The sequence below is a fragment of the Gossypium hirsutum genome, chromosome D01 (assembly GCF_007990345.1).
Source record: "Gossypium hirsutum isolate 1008001.06 chromosome D01, Gossypium_hirsutum_v2.1, whole genome shotgun sequence".
Classification (NCBI taxonomy): Eukaryota; Viridiplantae; Streptophyta; class Magnoliopsida; order Malvales; family Malvaceae; genus Gossypium; species Gossypium hirsutum.
Genome location: NC_053437.1, coordinates 4514368 through 4538947, shown reverse-complemented (window position 1 = coordinate 4538947; position 24580 = coordinate 4514368). Strand labels below are relative to the sequence as shown.

Below are 24580 nucleotides of genomic sequence, written 5' to 3'. Positions count from 1 at the left end.
CAGTAACAGTTCAGACATGCAATCAGAAACTCTACCCAACCAACCTCTACACTCCACTCCGTCCAGCCCAACACTCTATGTGGGGATAAAATCACCCACCCATCTCTACACTCTAAAATTAGCACTGATTGCGGCACTAAACAGTATTTGCAACAGAGCTGCCAGCACAGTGCACTTCCTCTAATCATAATAATCTCATTCTCATGCAACATATCATACCTGTATGCAACATATATATATCGTGGCATGCTCATATACAGTCATACATAACATAAAGCATACAATCATTTTATAACTTAGGGGCATAACAGTGATTTTACCACGTGAGGGCATAACAGTCATTTTACCATGTAGGGTTGTAACAGTCATTTCATATTAGTTTGGGGTCTAGGTCTACTTACCGACCCATCAATAGGTCCACAGTCGTCTCGAGTGACCCGTGTAACCTTAACAGTCAAACAGTGAAATTGGGCCCAAGGCGCATAATACGGGCCCATGTGGGCCACACGAGTGTGTGGCCCACTAGTGTGGCCAACATAGCCCAGAATTGGTCTCAGTCATGAAATTACACAATTTGACCCAATTTTCTCCACACGCTCGTATGGTTTACCCATGTGAGGTTCATAAGCCTATTAGGCCCACACAGCCTATTTTGGCCTATCGTAGCTCAAAACGGCCTAAGACCACGAAATCGCTCATGGTGGCCGTAACAGTCTAATGCCCATGTTTAATGCATTCGATTTACCACACAAGCGAATGTACGTTCGTGTAGCGTCAATTGCCATAATTTTTGGCTTTTGTCGGTTTACGTTTTGGGTATGGTTTACACACCTTATTTCTATTCGTCACGAACAGTCGCTCAAGCACTCATCAACCTTCAATCGAACCATGGTGATTCCCATGAATCTAGTCTTTAGCGATTGATTAGGAATTCCTTGAATCCTTCCTTAACTGCCATGCAATTGCTATCAGTTATCACTTAAGGCAGAAGAAAAAAAGAAATAATGATTCCTTTATAGAACTAACCGAAAGAGAGCCAGAGAATCAAATAGTGGAAGGATCTAACACTAGCACAGCCCCTCACCCTCGATTTAAAGTTGTCAACAATAGTTAAACAAACCCCACTTTAGTAACTCAAAAGTTAAAACTTCGAGAGTTATACTCACTTACTAAAAAAAAGAGCAAAGTCAATCAGCAGAAGAAGAGGAATGGTTTCGGCAGTGGTCAGAACTAAAAATCGGCAACACAAAACTATAGGAAGAGAAGAAGAGAATCGGTTTAGGGGAGAAGAGGGAAAAGAAATCGAATGAGACAAAAAGGTATAATCGGCAAACACAGTGCCAATCGGGAAAAAGCAATATTCAGCCAACACAGTGAAAGAAGAGAAGAGGAGATGAAAAGAAAAGAAAAGAAAGGTGCATTCAACCAAAGAGAAAGGTTGTTAAAAAGTGAAACGGAAGAATGTGCAACACCCTTACCACATTTGACTTCAAGCAAAAGAGAGGAAAACAACAACACGAAAAACCAAAAAATGGGGAGAAAAGATTTCGACAGAGGGAACAACACAAACAAAGAAAAACTGAAAAAAATGAGAAGCACCCCTCTAGTCGAATTCTTGAGTGCCACAGAGTCCACTTTTGGCATAACATTCCCTCTCTCCCCAACCCTTGATTTTCTCCTAAAATCCCTCCTCAAACCTCTTCATCTGATCACACCTCCCCTCAACCATTCAATTTGAATTCCTCTCAACCACTTTAGTGTTTCAATTAAACCACAACACCTCCCACAGCAGCAAAATAAATACTCCCTTGCCTCCACCAAGCTTCAAACCTCAATCCTCTAGCATAAGTAACACACCACTTACCCCCTAGATCAGCATGCTTTTTGCATCTTATTTTACCTACAATAATTTAAAAGTCTACTAACTATAGATAAGGGTTTTTTTCCCTAAAAACAAAACTTTTTGCACAAGTCCAGGCTTGAACCCAGGACTTCTCAGACACTCCCAAACACACCAAAAACACTTAACCACTAAAATAAACTGATATTTATGCAACAAATATACAAAAATAATTACTTAGATTTTTAGGGCAGTACATATCGAGTTCGTATCAGGTGGGTGGCAAAACCCCTTTTTCTGTGTTTTTAGTCATCGAAAAATAGAACTGTCGATACTATACGGCCAAGGACATAGGCGTGCGCCCAAGCCGTGTGAGCCACATGAGCAAGGACATGGGCATGTGACCAAGCCGTGTAACTTACTGTTTACACTTTATAACCACGCAGTTAAGAACATGGGCGTGTGCCTAGGCCATGTGAGCCACACGGGCAAGGACATGGGCGTGTGAGCCACATGGACAAACACATGGGAGTGTGTCCATGCTATGTAACTCACTATTTGTGAATTAATACCACACGGACAAGTGACACAGGTATGTTTCAAGCCGTGTGGGACATATGAGTAAGCACATGGGCATGTGCCAGATCGTGTAGAGTCACACGGGCTAGTTCTTAGGGCATGTAAAACCACACGGGCACGGGAAGTAATATTTGGAATTTTTCTCTAAGGCCACAAACGTCATCCGAAACGAGTACAGGCCTATTGTAAGGTCCCTATAATCTGAATTAGGCTATATAACTTGGTATCTGATGATTTGATAATGAACAACTTGTGATCTGTATGTATATCTATTATGTTTGAACCTAAGTGAGTAGGATCTATTAGAACTTAATGTGCTATTGTTTATGTGTGTGAATTATCCAGGTACGATCTGCATTCTGTTAAGTTTGTTGGTACGCTTCTGCGCTACTCTGTTGATGAGGATTATACGATACCTGAACATGTTAGACTGATTGTTACTGATTCTGATTTATAACCGTGCATGTGACTTCATGGAAAATTTGATATGGTTTGTTGAGGTTTGACAAGTCCGTTTTACAAAACATGGACTCCAATATTTACTAATTTTATTATTGAAAGATAGCATGACTTACATTCTCATTACTCTGATTCTACATAAGCATGCCATGACACACTGCATGAAACTTGGGTTGATGTAAAAGGAGGAAATTTCTGGCAGTTTAATGATATGCTTTATTTAATGGTTTCTCCACATTTCTATTTTGGCTGTTCGACTGTACTATAATGGCTTAACTACATGTATTCGATCTGGCAGTTTTAACTGCAAAATACTAGTGGCACTGTCCACAGTTATCTGTTGGTGTGATCTAGCTAGACGAGTTCTGGGGAACATTATTTCGGTGTGTAGCGAAGTTGGGTAGGATATTTTGATAAATCTGCATTCTTATCTATTTGAAAATTATTGCATCTACATAAACATACATGCTCTATTCTACTCCATCCCGTTCTGTTTTGTTTAGTATTACTCTGCTCTGTTCCATTCTGTTATGCTCTATTTGGTTCTGTTCTGTTTGAATTGCATTGTTCTACTTTGTTCTGTTTTGCTTTGTTCTATTATACTACCTCTGTCGAAATCTTTGTAATACTCTAGATCTGTCCCGTACTGGTTATACAACTGTTATCAAATGCTTGTGTTACTACGATTTGTATATTACACTATGTTTAATTGTATTTGAGTTTGGTTATATGCGGTGCTTGGTGACTAACCATTTGTCTTACTTTTATCTATCAAGAAAACAATTGATTTAGGATTGGACGGCGTGCGAAAGCTCGAATAGTTTTGTATTGAGATAACTACAATTTAATCCTTTGGATTTGCAATCTGTTTTGGACTTGTCTTATTTTTCTTTTTATAATCTCGTCAGTATCTAACAAGTTTAAAACGAAACTAAAAGATCATCTAAATCGACTAAAATGAATTTTTTATTTTTAAATTTAAAACTTTAAAAAAGAAGTACGTTTTTACTTCATTGGTGTAACTCGTCCAGATTCGGCTTAAACTTCTAGGCCGGGTTTGGAGTGTGACACTTATGTTTGCTTCAAGGTAAATTATCAATTTGTGTAATATTTGGTACTTGTGCTTTCATAAAAATGTCCAATATGGTACTTATACATTAGATGTTCAATGTGGTACCGAATTATCAATATGTATATTACGGTACCTGGAGTCAACACCCATAGTAAATACTAAACCAACCAATGAAAATTAGACACTTGAATTTTTATTTTTCCAAATCATCAATTTCATATGGATAATATAATATTATATGAAGAGATAAATAAACCATAAAAAATGAAATGGTAGTCGAAATCAAGTTATCAACCTCTCATTCAAGTTCAATAAGTCAAGCAAGACATAATTTTTGGAAAATTTTGGCTTGCATAAATTTTGAAAAATTTGGGAAAATTTAGAGTTTTTAAAAAATTGAATAAATTTTAAGTTAAATTGATAGGTTTAGTATTTTTTTTTGTTTTTTTAATTTATCTTTTTCACATCACATTATATTATCCATATAGAATTGATAATTTGAAAATAAAAATTTCATGTGTTCAATTTCCATTTGTTGGTTTAACATTTACTAAGGTTCTTCACTTCAGGTAGCATAATAATACACAAATTGATAGTTTAGGTACAATATTGAATATTTTCAATAAGTACCACATTGGACATTTTATGAATGTACAGGTACCAAATGATACACAAATTAATAATTCATGTACCACATAAGCCAAATGCTCAAGGATCAATGGTGAGACAAAAATAACTAAAATTATAAGGAAGTGGATTCAAATCTAGAATCTCTCACACACAAGCACAACACTTAACCTCTGAACTAGATTAATTCACTTATCAAATTTTAACAATCCAGAAACACAAGATTTGGGGCATTACATTTTTAGAGGGACTAATTTGCTCAAAAGGGACTAAACAGGTAATTTTACCGTAAAAATACACTTTTTTTTGAAACAACCGTAAAAATACACTTAAGTCCAATTCCTAAGGGCTCTTTCCAAACACTAGTTAAAAAAGTTGACAATAACTGTGATCAATCCAGCTATTTGAGGGCCATTTGTATTCCTTGTTTCTTTGCTCTGCATTTTCTTATCTCTGTTTAAGATTCCTACTGCAATCGTTCTCACCATCTTTTTTTCTCTTTAGGAAAAATTAAAATCTTCTCTTTTCTCTGTTTTTCTCTTCTTTAATTTCTCAAATTTCCTTTACTCTGATTTCAGCTCTCCTCCTTCTAACAGGAAAAGGAAGAAGCTACCTCCTATTTTCTTTTTCTTAATCCCTTCTCTTTTGTTTTCTTTTATTTGCCCCCCCCCCAAAAAAAAAAAAAACAACCTGCTTTTACTTTGTGTTTTTGCTTCAGTTGAAGTTCCATTTATTTACAGTAGAAGCAGCAGCAGCTCGTAAACAGTGATGAACTGAGGTAAATTTGGAGACACGAATCTCTTCCTTATTCTCATTAATACTGCTTTTATTTTAGCTATTAAACTCAATTAAAACAGTGTGTTGATAAGAATATAAGTTGAAAAAGAGATTGGTATTCCCAACTCAATTCCTTATTCGTTGGATCCTATTTTGTGTTTCCAGTTTAATCACATTTAGCTTTAATAAATAAAATATAAATAATGTATCAAAGCTTCTCAACCATCCATTACCAAAATAAGATTTATATGCAAACATGATTACGAGATAGTATTAAATTCAAAAAAGGGATAATATCCTAAAAAGCCCTTATACTTTAGGGTTTGTTCTAGTGTGGCTCCTAAACTTTCAAAATGTCCAATTAAGCCCCTGTACTTTATTTTTGTTTATTAAAGTGGTCTTTGAAATGTTCAATATGATACCTGAACTATTAATATGTATATTATTATGATACCTAAAGTCAATACCCATCGTAATTACTAAACCAACCAATGAAAATTCAACACATGAATTCTTTTTCCAAATCATCAATATCACATGGATAATATGTAATATGTGAAGAGATAAATAAATAAAAATGAAATGGTAGTCGAAATCAAGTTATTCAACCCCTCATTCAAGTTCAATAAGTCAAGTAAGAGACATAATTTTTGGAAACTTTTGGTTTGTCTAAATTTCAAAAAAATTCGGGAAAATTTAGGGCTTTTTAAAATTGATGATTTTTTAAAGTTTAACTTATGTTATTTAGATTTAATTATTTACCTTTTGTTTTAATTTTTTCAGGTTATATCATCCACGTAAATTTGGTGATATAGGAAAAAATTCACATGTTGAACTCTCATTGATTGGTTTAGCATTTACTAAGGGTATTAACTTCAGATATCATAATAATACATAGATTGATATAGTAGGTACCATATTAAACATTTCTAAAGTATAAGTATCACATTGTACATTTTATGAATGTATAGGTACTAAATAATACACAAATTGATAGTTCAGATATCACATTGGGGATTGTAAAGTACAAGTACCATATTAAATGTTTTATGGAAATATAGGTTTCAAATAATACACAAATTAATAGTTCAAGTACCATATTAAACATTTTATGAAAGTACAAATATCAAATATGACCTTATCCCTTAATTTCAAGAATTCAAATACTCAAAAAAAGATTAATTACTGCTGATTCTAACCACCTATTATAAATGGCATGGGTCCTAATGAAAACATATTCATGACTTTATGTTCATATCTTTAATCTATAGACTTTGTTCTGCAATATTCTCAACTCTTTCACTTTTTGTCTATAATGAGTTAAGTAGTTGTGTGGTTTATGGTGAGTGTGGCCGACGGCCAGCCCTGCCCACCGACGCCAAAATCTGAGTTTGGTATATTAAGATGTAAAGGCTTTGATTTGAAGGTTTAAATATATAATTTTGTTGTTTAATGAGATAAATAGAGCATATTAAAGTAATTAATTTTAAATTAAATTTATTAATCATAGTAATTAAAATAATTAATTTCTAACCCATATCATTAATTAAAATAATTCAATTTTTATTTAAAATAAAAATTATATAATATATTTGAATTTACCATGTGATGCGCTCTTGTTATAGGTTGCATGTGTGCCACATGATAAGTTGAAGGTGATATTCAAATTTATCTTCAAACAACGATGAGGCTTTGGACTAAATCATGTAAACAACTTTAAGTATTTTATGTATGAAAATGGAAAAGTAATTATGTTTCTTATACTCTTAGAATTTTTCTTCAACTTTATAGTTTTTATTTTATTTTATAAATTTTTAAATTTTAATTTCCAAATAATGGTCCCACATGTTTTATTTTGAGGAGTCATGTGGCGGTATATTATTGCCTATGCCAATGAGTTACCCAAGTATCTAAAAAAAGAAGTGTAAATTATACTAGGATTCACTCAACTCTTAGAATTTTTTTGTCACTTAATTATGAAAAATTATAAAAATAGTAAATTTTTATTTTGGTCATCCAACTATGAAAAGGTATAAAATGATCATCACCAAACTATTCAATTATGTCTTTTTTGGGTCACCAGCTAGTTAATGGTGACAACTTTTAAAATTTTCATAATAGCAACTTGAACTCTCAACATTTATAAAATATGTCAATTCAGTCTTTATCCTAAAAAAATTTAACCCTCAATATTTACACATTCTATTATTTGGTCCTTTTGATTTGTAGTTTTGCTTTTCTTTATGACCCTTTCATATAAAATTCTAAATAAATAAATTTATCAACTACATTTGATTGAAAATATACAAAAAATAGAAACACCAAAAAATCTAAGATAATAATTTTCATCTTTTCTCATTCTTTTAAAATTAGCCCCTAATATCATAAAAAAAAGTAAAATTACAAAAAAGAGAGATCAAATTACACAATGTGTAAATGTTAAGAGTTAAATTTGCTATTATGTCAATTTTAAAAGATGTCCCCATTAGCTAGTTGGTGATTGAAACTACTATTTTATAATTTTTTATAACTTTTCATTGTTAAGTGACTAAAAAAGAAATTTACTAATAGTTAAAAAACTATTTTATAACTTTTCATAGTAGAATCACTACTAATATAATTTTACTCAATTCAATTAAGATATTCTTTTTAGGTACCTGTTAACTCGGTCAATTTTTTTACAATTTTACTTTAAAAGACAATAACACAATGCCACATGGCAGCCTGAAATTACAATATTTGGTAAGCATTATTTAAAAATAATATAAAGTAGAGATAAATTAAATAATAAAATATGAAGAACAAAAGTGTTGTTTTCATTGGTTTCTTTCTATTTTCCAAGTTATTAGCACCTCATAACAAATATCTGTCTTACTTTTCTTTAGGAGTAGTAATATTGGTTCTACTGTTGTTCACAGCTTCAACGACTCTGCTTTCAGATTTAGAGTTGGAGCATTCTCTTTGAAGAAAGGAGCACGCCTTTTGAACCTCACATTATAATCTTAATCTTAAGGGGTAACTCTCAACCTTGTCATAACTTTTCTTTAATTTCATTTATTATTCGCTCAACCGTATTCTCTACCACTTAGCAGATTTGTTATGTGAATTCAGATTAACAACAATGGCTTTGGAGTTCTGTCTCGCTGCTGCTTCTAGTTTCGTGGCACCATTGTTGGTAGACTATTTAGTGAAGCCGATCGAACGTCGTATTCGTTACTTATTTCGTTTTCATAAGATAGTTCAAGAGTTGCACCAAAACAAAGAAGATTTGGCTGCAAAAGAAACTAAAGTGAAAGAAGACGTTGAGGAGGCTAAATTGCAGATTCGAACTCAAGTGATCTACGACCAAGTTGATGAATGGCTGCCAAAGGCAGAAAATGCCCTAAAGGATGTAGAAGATTTGGACTCTAAAATTAAAGAAAATAAGAGATGCTTCCGTCTGTGTCCTAATTGGTGTTGGCGATATCAATTAAGTCAGGAGATTGAGAATAAAACACTGGAAATAATTGATCTCGTAAAAGAGTCCAAATTTGAACGAGACGGCCATCGTGCCAAGCTTCCTAACTTAGATTTGGTCACGTCCAAGAATCATGTGGATTCAAAATCTTCGGATGCTGCTTTCAATAAGATCATGGAGTCATTGAAGGATGATAAAGTAAAAAAATAAGGGTGTGGGGGATGGGAGGGGTGGGCAAAACCACCTTAGTTAGAAACGTGGGTGGTGAAGTCAAAGGATTTGATCGAGTTATAATGGTCACTGTGTCCGAAACTTTAGACATTGAAAAAATGCAAAACAAAATTGCGGACGACATAGACTTGAATTTTGAGAAGAAGACTGGAGAAGTCAAAGCAGCAGAGTTATGGAGTAGATTGAGTAATGGAAAGTTTCTCGTAATCCTCGATGATCTATGGAAGGAGTGGAATGATGATGGGGATTTGAGAAAGATAGGTATTCCATTGGTTAAAGATGAAAAGGGTTGCAAAATCATCTTGACAACACGCAACTATAATGTTTGCCAACATATGGAATGTGAGGAGACAGTTCAAGTGAAGGTTTTGGAAGATGATGAAGCATGGACTTTGTTCGAAATGAATGCAGGTCTCAAGAAAGCTGATTCGCGTGTTATTGGGGAGGCTAAGAAAATTGTAAAAGAATGCAAGGGCCTTCCTTTAGCTATTGTAACACTAGCAAGGGCCCTGAAAAGTAAAGGTCCTAACTCCTAATACGTGGAAAGATGCACGAGAAAAACTTGAAGGAAGTGAATTAATGGAGATTCGAAGCATTCAAAAAGAGACAGACAAAAATGTCTACATGTCTCTTAAGATCAGTTATGAGCATTTGGAGGACAAGATGGCCCAAACATGTTTCTTATTGTGTGCATTATATCCAGAAGATCACTCAATTAACGTAGAAGACTTGGTGCGATATTCTTGAGGTTTAAACTTATATGACAAGGCTAACTCTATTGAGAAAATGAGAAATGAAGTCTTGAGCGTCATCGATCACCTCAAAGATTATTGCTTGTTAGAAAATGTAGATGATGAAAGGTATGATCCCTAAACTCTAGGGCAAAACTAGACATTTTATCCCTTTTTATTAATTGGTATTTGGGTATACTAAGAAGTAGAATTCTAGATAGAGTTTTATTGCTAAATCCACAAACTTACCCAAATTTAAGAATTTTTAGATTCGAACATGAAAATTATTATTTCCTTATAAATAATATATATCTTAAATTTTAATAATAAATATTTTTAGCTATTTTATTTTCTGAAAAATGATTTCTTCTTTTAATAAATATAAGTCATTTTTAAAAAATATTTTTTATTAGTAATTTAATTTTTATATAAAAATTAATTTAAAAATTTCATATATTATTATATTAATAATAAATTTTATTTTATAAAAACATTAAATTATTAATTTCAAATATTATAATTTTTATTATTAAACATACATATTTGTATTTAACCATATAATAAATTATTAATATAATTGAATCTTTTAGTAAAATTATTTAATATTAAAATTTTATTTTAATGATAAAAATATCACTAATAATAATTTTAAAATTTAAGTAATGTTCTTAATATTTTATTGAAAAAATATAATATTTTGACAATAAATATATTACAATCTATAAATATTTAGTAATACACATTTTATATTATAAAATATTGTTATTTTAATAAAAACAAATACAAGTTTTTGTTTGAATCTTATACTTTATTTCATTTAGACATTATCAGGGGCAAAACCAAAAAATTCTTTTAGGGTTACAATTTCACCATTTTAATAGCCTATATCTTTATAATTTTTAAAATATTAAATTAAATTTTTATCATTTTTATGGGGGTAAAAGTGTAATTTTATATTTATTAATTTAAATTTTTTTAAAAATTTAAATTGGCCAAATAGAAAATTTTTCATTCTAGGGAAGATCGGGTCCTTGCTAGCCCCTAGTTATGTCCCTAGCCATTATATGTTTTGTTCTCTCTCCCCCCTCCCCCAATATATAACTTCAAAATAAGTTTTAATTAGATATTTGTTATTATCAAGTCTTTATTATTAGAGATGTTTATAGTTTGAGCCAAGATTAGCTTGAAATATAAGTATAAAATTTTGCTCAAATCTACCCGTGTTTACAAATAGCTAACTTACTCATTCTATGTTGCCGATAATATTTAGATTTTTTTTTAGTAAAATTTTAAACATAGACAATTTAACATATTTTTAATCTTTTCATAGTATTAAATTATTATATATTCTATTTTATGCTATTTACCTTACATAATATATCAAAATAAAATAAAATAATATTACAAAAATATAAAATTAGATGGGATAGAGCTTTGAATGTTGAAGCTCAAGCCCAACCTATATTTTAAACAGGCTTATTTTTTGCCCAAGCCTATATTTTGAGGGAGTTTTTAGTCTTGTGGAATAAAATTGGACAGGTATCTTGGCCCTTAAACAGATAAATACTTATATTATTTACTACAAAATATTATTGTACAGCCCAAATTTACCCAATTTGCACAGGCCCACTACCCAAAAATTTCAAAACCAAACAAATACAACCCAACAGGCACAATCTACCTAACCCTAGCCCATTTGCAGAAAAGAAAAAAAAAACAGCAGCAACCCTAGGGGCGCCGCACCTAGGGCCTTCAGCCACCTGCCCTCTGAGCGCCGCAGCCACCGACCCCAACTGCCACTAACTCTGCCACAGCACGGCCTCCTCACCTGACACCACCTGCTCTACCCATTTGCACCTGCAAAAAGGAGAAAAGAAGCACAGACACGCAAGCAAAATAATAGAAAAATGTAATGTTGGCTATAAAAGCCGAAACACAATGTAATAGCTTTTTTTACGAAAAAAAAGAGAAGTTAAAAAAAGGTTGTGGTTTTCTCTGATCTTTCTATTTTATTTCATTTTATTTTTTTTATCAATCCTTTTTTTCAAAAAAAATAAACGTTTTGAACACTTAAAAAAAGAAATAAAAAAGAGAAAAGGAGGAGTTTTTTTTTTTACTTTTTTGACCACACCGGACTACTCGGGGTGGTTGAGGGACGATTCGGCGAAAGAAGGAGAAACTTTTCAGCTTCCTGCCACTATGTGCGGCGGCGCCAACACCGGTGGCCGGCGATCAGTGAGGTGGCCAACAGCCGGGCCCTTGGCCAGAGAAGAAGGGGAAAAGAGAGATGCATTTTCGGTTTTTTTTTAGAAAGAGAGAAATGAATTTTTTTTGAAAATTTTTTGGCTTAAATAGCCCAAACAAAACGACGTCGTTTTGGTCGGCGTCCTTAAGCCCCAAAACGGCGCCGTTTTGTCCTTAACCCGAATTTCAACCCGACCCGCCTGGAGGATCCGCGTGTTTTCAACCAATGGTATATTTGGGCGCGCAGTCCTTCCGCGTTTATTTTCTTTTAAATTTACTCCTTTTTGTTATTTTTGTTTTCTTTTAATTTAGCCCCAAAATTTTGTTGGTTTTTTTATTTCGTCCCTAACCCTCCAGCACACTGGAAAACGGACACGTGTCCTGGTTTGGGTTTTATTACCCATTTGGTCCTTGACCTTTGCGCGCATTTTGTTTTCAGTCCTTTTTTGTTTATTTTATTGCGGATTTTACCCTATAATTTCTTTTTTGCTCCCGATTTCATCCGTAAGTTTTGTTTATTTGTTATTTTAGTCCTTTTCCATTATGATTTTTATTATTATTGAACTAATTAATTTATTATTATTATTATTATTATTAGTTTTATTTTTCTTTCATTTATTCGTTACTATTTTGTTAATATATTAATTAGTTTTATATTAATTTTTAGTTTTATTTCTATTCTATATATATATACATATATGTATTATGCGTACATACATATTTTTTTTATTTTTTTTATTTTTTATAACTTATTTTTAATTACATAAATATATATATACATTTGTTTATATTATATAATTTTTATACACATATATTTGCACATCTATATATATCTAATATCTATACGCATTTCATAAATACATGTATACAAAAACATACTTTTGTACACCTTTTATAATATATATATATACCCGCATATGTGTATGCATTTGCTTGTTTACATTTTTATATATAACAATTTTAAAATGTATACATATGTATGTATCTTTTTACATTTACATCATCTTAATCATTTTTTTATTTCTTTATTTGTATTCACATTATTTAGAATGAATGCTTTAATATTATTGTTTGTATGTTTGCCATGGTGTACTATATTAGTTTATCTTTTTATTTATTTTATAGTCTTCGCTTGTATTATTTTACTGACATTATCATCATTGTTGTTTCGTCGCATCTTTTTACTCGGATTTGTAAAAAAAAAAAAACAAAAATTTCAAAATAAAGCAATACTCGGTATTTGGGATCTTCAAGAGAATTGAGCCCTAATGTATTGGGCTCTAATTTTCTTCGTTGAATCTAAATAATCGAGAGTGCTCTTTAAAACAAAAACATAAATAAATAGCTCATTATCGGGAATTCAATACGTTGTGTCCTAACGCATTGGATATGACACGTTGTTTTCCCGAGATGAGGATTTTTTCTAAAAAATAATAAAGGCAGTATTTTGTATTTGGAAATTCAAGAAGGTCGTACCCTAACTTACTGGGTTTCGACTTTCACGATAAATCTAAGTACACAAGTTTTTTTTTTCAAACCTAAGCTTTAAACGACCTCGGAAATTAAGAAAAGATCGCGTCCTAACTTACTAGTCATGATCCTTTTCTTAAATCCGAGATAGCTAAATATTTTTTAAATAAGTAAATTTTCGGTTTTCATTTGCGTATCGAGAATTCGAGACATTGTGTCCTAACTTATTGGATATGATTCTTTTTCTCAATTAATGTGAAATATGCACATTTTCTCAAATTTTCAACATTTTAATACAAGGATCGTATTTTTAAAATTCTTCAAAGTTCTCAATTTTCGACATCAAGACATTAGCTAATCAACTAGGTACCAATTTTTGGGCGTTACGAGGGTGCTAATCCTTCCTCATACGTAACCGACTCCCGAACCCGTTTTCTGAATTTTGTGAACCAAAATCGTTATTTTAATAAAATTAAATCATTTATTAAAAACAACCACTTTTCGAGGTGATCCAATTACACCTCATTAAAAAGGATTGGTGGCGACTCCCGTTTTTTGTTTCATTTTTTAAAACCCAAGTCGACCCCATTTTTCATCAAAAAAATGGTGTCAACAATTATCTTATTAAAAAAGTAAATTTTGATTTTTAAAATAATACACTTCTATAATATTTTGTATCAAATATAATTTATGTTGTGTTTATTTCACTGAAAACAAGTTTTAAAAATGATTTTAGAAAAAAAATATATAGAAAAATATTTTATGCAAGAATATTGAAGTACTTAAAAAATATAATTTTTTCTAGAAAACCAATCCATTTTTCAAAAGTTCTCTTCGCAAGTTCACAAACTTATCCAAACTTGAGCAATTTTAGACTTTTCATTTCTTGAATTTAAAAAATATCATTTGTTTATAAATTATTGGATTTTGTCATTCCTACAATGTGGGTGAAAGAAAATATTTTATTTTAAAAATATATTATAAATTTATTTTAGTAAATGATTATTGGTGGAGGGTTAAGAGATTTTTATATAAATTTATTAGTTGTGTTGGATTCCCAAATGATGTTATTTACATAAATTACCAAGAGATCTACTTTTAACTCTAGGCTCACATTCAGTAAATCTTACTCGGAAACATTGAAGTTAAAAAGTTGCTTTTTTATCTTTTAATCCCTTATATATCCCATGATTTAATAATTTATAGGTTTAATTTTGGTACTTAAATTTGATATTTTTTTTAAAAATTTGGTACTTAAATTTTATTTTCCATTTTGGTACTTGAAATTAACATTTTTCCCCTAATTTGGCACCTAGACTTAACACTTTCTCTTAATTTGGTACTTAATCTTTTCTTGGGGTCCAATTTGATACTTTACTCTTTTTTCCTAATTTGGTACTTAATATTTTTTTTGTCTGATTCAATACCTTTACTTGTCAAATATTATACAAATTACTTCAATATACTAATAATGTTTTTTTTATGAGGTGGTAAAAACAATCAATGTATAGCCAACATGTGACAAATAACATCGTATTTCTTTTTTATATTTTAAATATTCAATTACTTTTAGTTTAACATATTTATTTTAATTTATTAATTTAAAATAATGAACTTATTTTATTTTGGGTTTTTAGAACTCTCGTTTTCTTATTCAATATTAATTTGTTAGGTATAGCTCAATGCATCATTTTAACACAAGTTTCCTCTAATACTAATAATATTTTTGTAGCTTAAAGGTAATTTGTATATCATTTAACAAGTTAGGGTGCCAAATTGAACCTAAAAAAAACTTAGGTACCAAATTAGAAAAAAGTGCAAGTTCACGTACTAAATTGAACCCAAAAAATGCCTAGGTATCAAATTAAGAAAACTTGAAAAGTTTAAATACCAAATTGGGCAAAAAAAAGTTTAGGCACTAAATTAGAAAAAAAGTGTTAGAAAAATATGTTACCAAATATTATATTAAGTCTAATTTATATAATGTAAAATTTAGTTAAGATGTATACTATAGTTAAATTTGATAGTTTCCTCCACCTTTTGTTTTATTAAAATTTTTCTTCCTATTGTTCCTTTTTCTACATTCTTTTATCTTTTAATCTTTTAAAAATTGTATAATAGAAAAATATTATTCAATGTATTCTCTTTTATTTTGGCTTGACTAGGTACGTTAAGTTACATGACATAGTTCATGATGTTGCTCTATGGATTGTATCAGAAGAAAAAAGTGGTTTTGTGATCAAATCTAGATTGGAGTTACTAAATAAAAATTCCGAATCTTGTAAAGCAATCTCATTGTTAGACAGTGAAGAGAAAAATCTTCCTGATAGATTGGCTCTTTCGAAGCTTGAGATCCTATTGCTTAAAAACTGCTATGTACAAGGTACATGTTTTCTAGGCATGACAGAACTAAAAGTGTTAAGTCTTACAATTGCAAATGGTTCTTCAAGGGTTATTTCCTTGTATGCTCTTAGGTTCTTGCCAAAACTTCGTGCTCTGCATTTGGAGAACTTTGAAGACTTTATGTTCCTTGGCAACCTAATGACACTTGAGATTCTGAGTTTGCGTGGTTCAAACTCTGAGGGTTTGGCAAAACAATTAGGGAGATTGGAAAATTTAAAGATGTTGGATCTAATGAGGTTGGAAAATTTGAGTTGTCCTCCTAGTGTCATTCAAAGGTTGTCTCAACTAAAGGAGCTGTACCTACCAGGATTAGAGTATAGAAAGATAAGTAATGATATCTTTCTCGAGACAATTTTTTTGAAAAGATTAACGAGACTATCTCTTGAGGTATCTTCTCTACATTTTCCACCAGACTTTGAGTTTCCTGAATTAGAAAGTTACACTATATGCATAAACCATAGCAGCAGCAGGCTTGATTATCGTTTTGAGGAAGCAAGATCCTTGATTGTTGAGAAAGTGTTTCCTTACATTGCAGTTTCCCAATTACTTGGGAATTTAGAGTCTCTTGTAGTGTCAGGTATCAAGGATGAGTATGTAGAATGCTTGACTAATAAAACACAACAAAAGGTGTCGGTATCAATGATCTTACGAAACCTAAAACAAGTGACAATTGAAGAGTGCAGCAATCTAAAAGTGGTATTTCAAATGGAGGAGGTGGAAGAAAATGGAGCTCCGCTCCTTTCAAATTTAAAGATTTTATGTCTTGAAGACTTGCCAGATTTGAGTTGCATATGGGAATTGCCAACCCAACATGTAAGACTTGAAAGCTTGGTTTATTTGACTATTAGAAAGTGCCCTCGTTTGAAATCACTCTTTTCACTTTCTCTTGCTCAAAGTCTCGTACTCTTGGAAGAACTTGACATGCGTTTCTGTGATGAGTTGAAGCAAATAGTGACAGAATTGGAAGGTGACGAGGGAGAAATATCATCAGCCATCAATTCTCATACTTCTTTGTGTTTCCCAAAGTTAACAAAGCTCAATATATCTTCTTGTCCTCGTTTGGAGTATATTTTTCCGACATCATTGGCATCACATGGGCTTCAGGGTTTGACTCGTAACATCTGTTGTTGCCCTAAATTAAAGCAAGTGTTTAGAGTTGCCAAGGTTAGTATGCTCAAATATCAGCAGTCCTTGAGATCGTTATCGTCCTTTTCAATGTCTGGTTGTCCTCTATTAACTGATTCAGTTGTTCATTTAGAAGCTGAGAAAGCTTCCATAAAGGTACATTCATTTAGGGAAAATATTTTTTTTATACAAAGTAAGATTATTTTTATAAAAATGTTTTTATAAAAATATTAAACCATACATATTTGTATTTAAATATTAAGAAAATATTTTTTATAGAAAATATTTTTATAAAAATATTAAATTATTAATCTCAAATATTATAATTTTATTATTAAACATACATATTTATATTTAATCATATAATAAATTATTAATATAATTAATTTTTAGTAAAATTATTTAATATTAAATTTTATTTTAATGATAAAAATTAACATTAATAATAATTTTAAAATTTAAGTAATGTTCTTAATATTTTATTGAAAAATAATAATATTTTGAGAATAAATATATTATAATCTATAAATATTTAGTAATACATATTTTATATTATAAAATATGATTATTTTAATAAAATAAATATGAATGTTAATTTAAATCCTATTTCATTTCATTTAGCCATTGTTGTCTCCCCCTTCCCCCAATATATAACTTCAAAATAAGTTTTAATTAGATCTTTGTTATTATTAAGTCTTTATTATTAAAGGTGTTTATAGTTTGAGTTAGGCTAAGTTCGGGTTTGGCTTATCTATGATATTAGTAACTTTATATTTGCCCAAACCAATCCAAGATTAGCCTAAAATATAGGTCTAAAATTTTACTCAAATCTATCCATGTTTACAAATATCTAACTAATGCTCATTCTAGGTTATCGATAATATTTAATATTTAATATTCTAAAAATTTTTTAGTAAAATTTTAAATATAGACAACTTAACATATCTTAATATTTTCGTAGTATTATATTATTATATATTTTATTTTATGTGATTTACATTACATAATATATAAAAACAAAATAAAATTATATTACAAAAGTATACAATTAGAAGGGATCGAGCCTTGAATGTTGAAGTTCAAGCCCAACCTATATTTTAAATAGGTCTATTTTTTGCTCAAGCCTATATATTGGGCGAGCTTTTAGGCTTGTGGGATAAAATTGGACGGGTATCTCGGCCCTTAAACAGAAAAATGCTTATTATAATATATTATTTATTACAAAATATTACCTTATTAAAAATGATTTTTGATTTTAAAAAAATGTGTTTCCATAATGTTTTGTATCAAATATAATTTATATTGGGTTTATTTCACTGAAAACAAATTTTAGAAAAATGATTTTAGAAAAAAAAATCAAATAAAGAAAAATATTTTATGCAAAATTATTTACATACTAAAAATATCATTTTTTTTCAAAACCGGTCCATTTTTCTCAAAGATATTTTAAGAGAAACACAACTTAAAAGGATGAATGATATATACATACTAGATAGAGTTCTCTTGCTAAGTTCACAAGCTTAGCCAAACTCAAGCAATTTTAGATTCTCCATTTCTTGAGCTTGAAAAATATCATTTGTTTATAAATGATTGGGATTTTGTCACTCCCGTAGGTGAATGAAAATATGTTATTTTAAAAAGATATTATAAATTTATTTTAGTAAATAATTATTGGTGGAGGGATATGAGATTTTTATATAAATTTATTGATCGTGTTTGAATCTCAAATGATGTTACTTAGTTATTATACTTTCATATTGAAGAGTATATAAAAGTATAACAAGATAAAAATATTAATTATCCATTAAAATATAAAAATATTCGAAATATTTTAATGATAAATAAAACATAAATCCAGAAGTGTGCTTTAACTTTAGTCTTACATTCCGTAAATGTTACTCATAAACATTGAAGCTAAAAAGTAGCTGTTTAAATCTTTAAATCCCTTATATATTCCATGATTTAATAATTTATAGCAGTAGAATTGTCCTTAGAAGTCCGCCAGCTCAGCCAAACAAAACCATCTTTAGACTCAGTTGGAGAATTATTATTTGTTTATAAATAATATAAGTGTGAACTTCAAATTAACAACTGCAAGTCATCGATGAAAATACTTTTAAGTTCTTTAAATAAAAAATATGAATAGAATATTGACAAGTAAATTGATATAAAAGTCATGTTGACAATGAATTATTGATGATGGATCAAATCTTAATAAAATTTTAAACATACACAACTTGACTTATTTTTTAATCTTTTCATACTACTATATTATTATTTATTTTATGTGATATAAAAATAAAATAAAATTATAATACAATTGTATTCTCTTTTATTTTGGCTTGACTAGGTACGTTAAGTTACATGACATAGTTCGTGATGTTGCTCTATGGATCGCATCAGAAGAAAAAAGTGGTTTTATGATCAAATCTAGATTGGAGTTGCTCAATAGAAGCTCTGAATCTTGTAAAGCAATCTCATTGTTGGATAGTGAAGAGAAAAATTTTCCTGATAGATTGATTCTTTCGAAGCTTGAGATCCTATTGCTTAAGAATTGTAAGGTACAAGGTACATGTTTTCTAGGAATGACAGAACTAAAAGTTTTAAGTTTAGAAGGTTCTACGGGGGTTATTTCCTTGTATGCTCTTAGGTTCTTGCCAAAACTTCGTGCTCTGCATTTGGAGAATTTTGAGGACTTTATGTTCCTTGGAAACCTAATAACACTTGAGATTCTGAGTTTGCGTGGTTCAAAATTTGAGGGTTTGGCAAATGAATTAGGGAGGTTGAAAGATCTAAAGATGTTGGATCTAACCAATTGTAAACTTTTCTCAAGCTCTTCCCCTAATGTCATTCAAAGGTTATCTCAGCTAGAGGAGTTGTACCTATCAAACACGACAAATGATATCTATCTCGTGATAAAATCTTTGACCAGATTAACGAGACTAAATCTTTGGGTATCTTCTCTACATTTTCCTCCAGACTTTGAGTTTCCTGAATTAGAAAAATTCAATATCTGCATAGGCTATGACGGGATCCTTTTTCTTCATAGTTTTGATGGAAGGATGAGTCTTATTTTTAGTGCAGCAAGATCCTTGGATATTAATCAGGAAGTGTTTCCTTACAATGCAGTTTCCCAATTACTTGGGAATTTAGAGTCTCTTGTAGTGTCAGGTATCAAGGATGAGTATGTAGAATGCTTGACTAATAAAACACAACAAAAGGTGTCGGTATCAATGATCTTACGAAACCTAAAACAAGTGTCAATTGGTTACTGCAGCAATCTAAAAGTGGTATTTCAAATGGAGGAGGTGGAAGAAAATGAAGCTCCTCTCCTTTCAAATTTAAAGATTTTAAATCTTGAAGGCTTGCCAGATTTGAGTTGCATATGGGAATTGCCAACCCAACATGTAAGACTTGAAAGCTTAGTTGAATTGACCATAAAACACTGCCCACGTTTGAAATCACTCTTTTCACTTTCTCTTGCTCAAAGTCTCGTACTCTTGGAAAAACTTAAGATATTCTATTGTTTTGAATTGAAGCAAATAGTGACAGAATTAGAAGGTGACGAGGGAGAAATATCATCGGCCATCAATTCTCATACTTCTTTGTGTTTCCCAAAGTTAACAAAGCTCTACATATCTATTTGTGATGGTTTGGAGTATATTTTTCCGACATCACTGGCATCACATGGGCTTCAGGGTTTGACTCTTGGCATACATTGGTGCCCTAAATTAAAGCAAGTGTTTAGAGTTGCCAATGATAGTATGCTCCAATATCAGCAGTCCTTGAGATCGTTATCGTCCTTTTCAATAACTGATTGCCCTCTATTAACTGATTCAGTTGTTCATTTAGAAGCTGAGAAAGCTTCCATAAAGGTACATTCTTTTCTCCCTTTCTAATTACATTATTGAAAATTTTTTTGCATAAAGGATTCATAACTCATATTGATTTTACAGCAAAATGTTTAAGATATTTTAACCATACTACAATTGGCACTGTTATGTATGTGGAAGTAAATAATACAAAATTAATAATTATTGGTGGTTCAAAAATATCATTACTTCTTTTTTATATAAAAAATACGACATCAACAACCTTGTTAATATATATTATTTTACACTATTTTTTATAATTTTACTGAGTTTTACTCTTTTTTTTTTGTTGGGAACAATAAAGTAGAATGAATCTCATTCTTTTAACTTCCACTGAAAACAGAGTTAAGCATACCCATATGCACAAATATATATTTATTTGTATTCCACAAATGCATTATTTTATTACACAAATAACATTTTTTATGAGTTTGATTACTTTAGCTTTTCATTTTTAAGAAAGCTACATTTTTTACGTTTTCATTAAATGTACATTACTCTAATTGATATATATATATATAATTTGTGTTTTAATGATGATGATTTACGTGAATTACAATCAGGGTGTTCGATTGTCAGCATTCAAGGATTCTTTCAAAACTTCAAAAGAACTTCGATTATCAGATATTAAGGATCATAATCTGGTTCCAGAAGCTAATGAAGATGGACTAAATGGAGTAACTTCACTTCAACTTGAGAATTGCGAGGATCTTGAATGCTTGGTTGATACCACCGCTACTGCAACAAAGAATGGGCCAACTTCAGCATTCACTCATTTGGAGACATTATTTATAGAAGATATGGATGGGTTGGAAGCCTTATGCAAGGGTCAGCCTCCACAAGGTTTCCTCAAAAACTTGAAACATCTGGAAGTTAGAGAATGTTGTAAGTTGCAAGTGTTGGGTGAGCTTCTTCATGACGGAGAACAAAATCAAGAGCACCCACTTTCAAATTTACAATCTTTGAAGCTCTATCAATTACCAGCATTGAGATGGATATTCAAAGGTTCACCCCATTCTTTCACCCTCCAAATTCTTAAGGTTGTATACATAAATGGATGCGGAAAATTGAAATCCCTTTTGTCACCTTCCCTTATTCAAAGCCTAGTGCTTTTAGAACAATTCGAGATACAACACTGCAACGAATTGGAAACTCTTTTCGCTGATCCGGAAATTGATGGTGAAATAGAATCAAAGCCTTCTTCCCTTCCTCTCTGCTTGCCCAAATTGAAAACTCTTTCCATCGAAGGCTGTGCAAAACTGGAATATGTTGTGCCAAAGCCTTCTTCCCTTCCTCTCCGCTTGCCCAAATTGAATACTCTTTCCATCGAAGACTGTGCAAAACTGGAATATGTTGTGCCAATCACCTTGGCTCAAGGTCTTCCTGCTCTTGAATCGCTTTCGGTTTCTTGTTGTGATGAGTTAAAGCAAGTATTCGGCATGCCAAATGAACAAGATGGAGTTCAACACCATGGTAGCCTCCTCCTTCCAAGTCTACAATATCTAGAACTTGATGGGTTACGAAACTTGACTAGTTTTGTCCCACAAAACTATATTGTCAAAGCACCATCTTTGAAAAGATTGGGAGCTAATGATTGTCCTAAAGTGATAAACATTCCCATTCAACAAGCCAACAATCAGCTGGAGTTAACGATACAGGTACACTTTTCTTACTCTTTTTTCCTTTTCTGGATTTTTTATTTGATTTTTCTAATTATTAAACTTTTTCATGCCATGCCCCTCCCAACCTTAAAATTGAGCTTAAAAAATATATAAAAATAGTTGTATTCGCTGTGTATAATTATCATATATCTTGTTGGTAATTATTATGCCAATCTGTGTTATATATATATTTTTATGATACCAATATGTTATTATATTAATCTAATATTTAATTTATTCTTTCCTTAATTAATTAATGATTTATTTTCATTTATGTGATGAATTACAATTAGAAAACTGGATTATCGGTATTCAAGGAATTGTTATGCAATACAAACGATCTTAGTCTCTACAATATTGGAGATCACAAAAATCTCGTCCCAGATCTTATAGATTTGGAACATTTAGACGGATTAACTTCCCTCTGTATTTACGGCTGGCAAGATGGTGAATGCTTGGTTGATATATCCCAAGCAATGATGGATTTCAAGTACAATGACCAATCTCCCAAGTGTTTCTTGCAAAATCTCAAAATTTTGAGAGTTTCTGATTGTAAAGATTTGTCAAAGATATTTCGAATGGATGATGGAATAGAATCAAACGCATATTACTTGTCAAACTTGGAAATTTTGGGGGTTTATGGATGCTCGAGTTTAGAATATGTCTTCCCACATGCTTCAGTTGGAGTTTTTTCTTCTCTACGGGAGGTTTACCTTTTTGGATTGAGAAACTTGAGGAGTATTGTTGGAGGAAACAACTTTTTGGAAGCACCAATTTTGGAAATTTTACATATCTGGAAATGTTCAGTGTTTGCAAATTTTACTTTTCCTAAAGAAGTTAAGAAGTGTGGTTCTTTAAAGGTACTTTCCTTTTCGGTTTTGTTTTCTTAATTCCTTTGTTTTATTTATTTATTTCTTTTAAAAAGAAGTTTTGTATTTCATTTTTATTAAAATCTAATTTCCTTAGAAAAGTGGAAAGTCTCTAATGCACAATTTGTCAATTCATGTGATTAAAAGTTAAAAAGAAAACCAAATATGAGAGTGCCATACTTACTTGGTTGATATTGAAAGAACTTAAAAGAATAACACTTCCATTTACTTTTATGCAGGCGTTGACCTTCCTTATGGAAGATATAGACAGTGAAGATGTCAATTTGAGTGATACGGTAAACACTCAGTTGATACAAAAATCACCAGATTTCGAATATATAACTTTGGGGAACTTTGAACAATTGTTTCAGCTTCAGGGTGGCAATATCATCTCAAGTCTAGAGAAAATGGAGCTTTTTAATGTGATTAGGTTGCGAGATATATGGAAGGGTCCCATCCAGGTTGCAACCAATCTTAGAGAAATAAGGGTTCACTGCTGCAATAACTTGACATACATCTTTCCAGAGACGCTCATTCCATATTTACCACAATTAAGCATTCTAAAGATAAAGTCATGTGTGAACTTGAAGAAAATAATTGGAAATGATGACATTTTAGAATCTTCATCATCATCACAAGGTCCTCAGTTGGAGATGAAAATGGTATTCCCTCAGTTAAAGGAAATAGAACTTGAAAATTTGTCAAAGCTCGAGAGCTTCAGCCCTATGGGTTATCATCTGGAATTCCCATGTTTACATTCGCTTGACATTAAGGAATGTTCCAAGATGATCACAAGTTTCAGTGCAGATTATTTAACATTGACTGTGCATGCTAAAACTGATCAGGTATTTATCCTCCCAATTACACTCTTTTATGTTATTCTAATATATATGAAATTGAGTAATTTTTATTTTATTTTTATGTTATTCTCAACGAAGTTTAATTTGTTATGAAATGAAGGCATCTCAGCTAAATGATACCAGTCCCTCACGGGAAGATATAATTTGGAAAAGGAGAAGACCTACCTCACTACCTCAGTATAAAGAAGAAGCTGAAGAAATTTCACCCTTTCAGTGAAAAATGTTGCAAAAATCATTCTTGTGCCTAAATCACGTCGATTGTACCAACAGTCAACACTAGTTAATTAACTAGGTAAATATGGC

General features: G+C 31.1%; 3 protein-coding genes across 4 annotated transcripts; all 3 read left to right on the top strand.

Annotated features, from left to right (window-relative positions):
- The first annotated feature begins 4985 nt into the window (after nt 1-4985).
- LOC121213773 (probable disease resistance protein At5g43740) lies at nt 4986-10048 on the top strand. Of its 2 annotated transcripts, none has more exons than XR_005909193.1 (3): nt 4986-5355; nt 8273-8369; nt 8466-10048. XR_005909193.1 is itself a non-coding variant. In XM_041086831.1 (3 exons), the coding sequence occupies exon 3, from the start codon at nt 9033-9035 to the stop codon at nt 9576-9578; it is 546 nt and encodes a 181-aa protein (XP_040942765.1). In that variant the 5' UTR covers nt 4986-5355; nt 8273-8369; nt 8447-9032; the 3' UTR covers nt 9579-10048. The 2 variants fall into 2 exon arrangements, 1 of the variants encoding a protein (XP_040942765.1); XM_041086831.1 differs by having other exon boundaries at nt 8447-10048.
- A 5839-nt stretch (nt 10049-15887) lies between these two features.
- On the top strand, nt 15888-19374 carry LOC121214095 (disease resistance protein At4g27190-like). The gene is made up of 2 exons (XM_041087849.1): nt 15888-17171; nt 19366-19374. The coding sequence occupies exons 1-2, from the start codon at nt 15888-15890 to the stop codon at nt 19372-19374; spliced, it is 1293 nt and encodes a 430-aa protein (XP_040943783.1).
- LOC107928070 (uncharacterized) lies at nt 19345-24569 on the top strand. The gene is made up of 5 exons (XM_041086830.1): nt 19345-20890; nt 21451-22545; nt 22842-23408; nt 23657-24262; nt 24378-24569. Exons 1-5 carry the CDS (start codon nt 19436-19438, stop codon nt 24492-24494), a joined length of 3840 nt encoding a protein of 1279 aa, XP_040942764.1. The 5' UTR covers nt 19345-19435; the 3' UTR covers nt 24495-24569.
- Nucleotides 24570-24580: the final 11 nt, after the last annotated feature.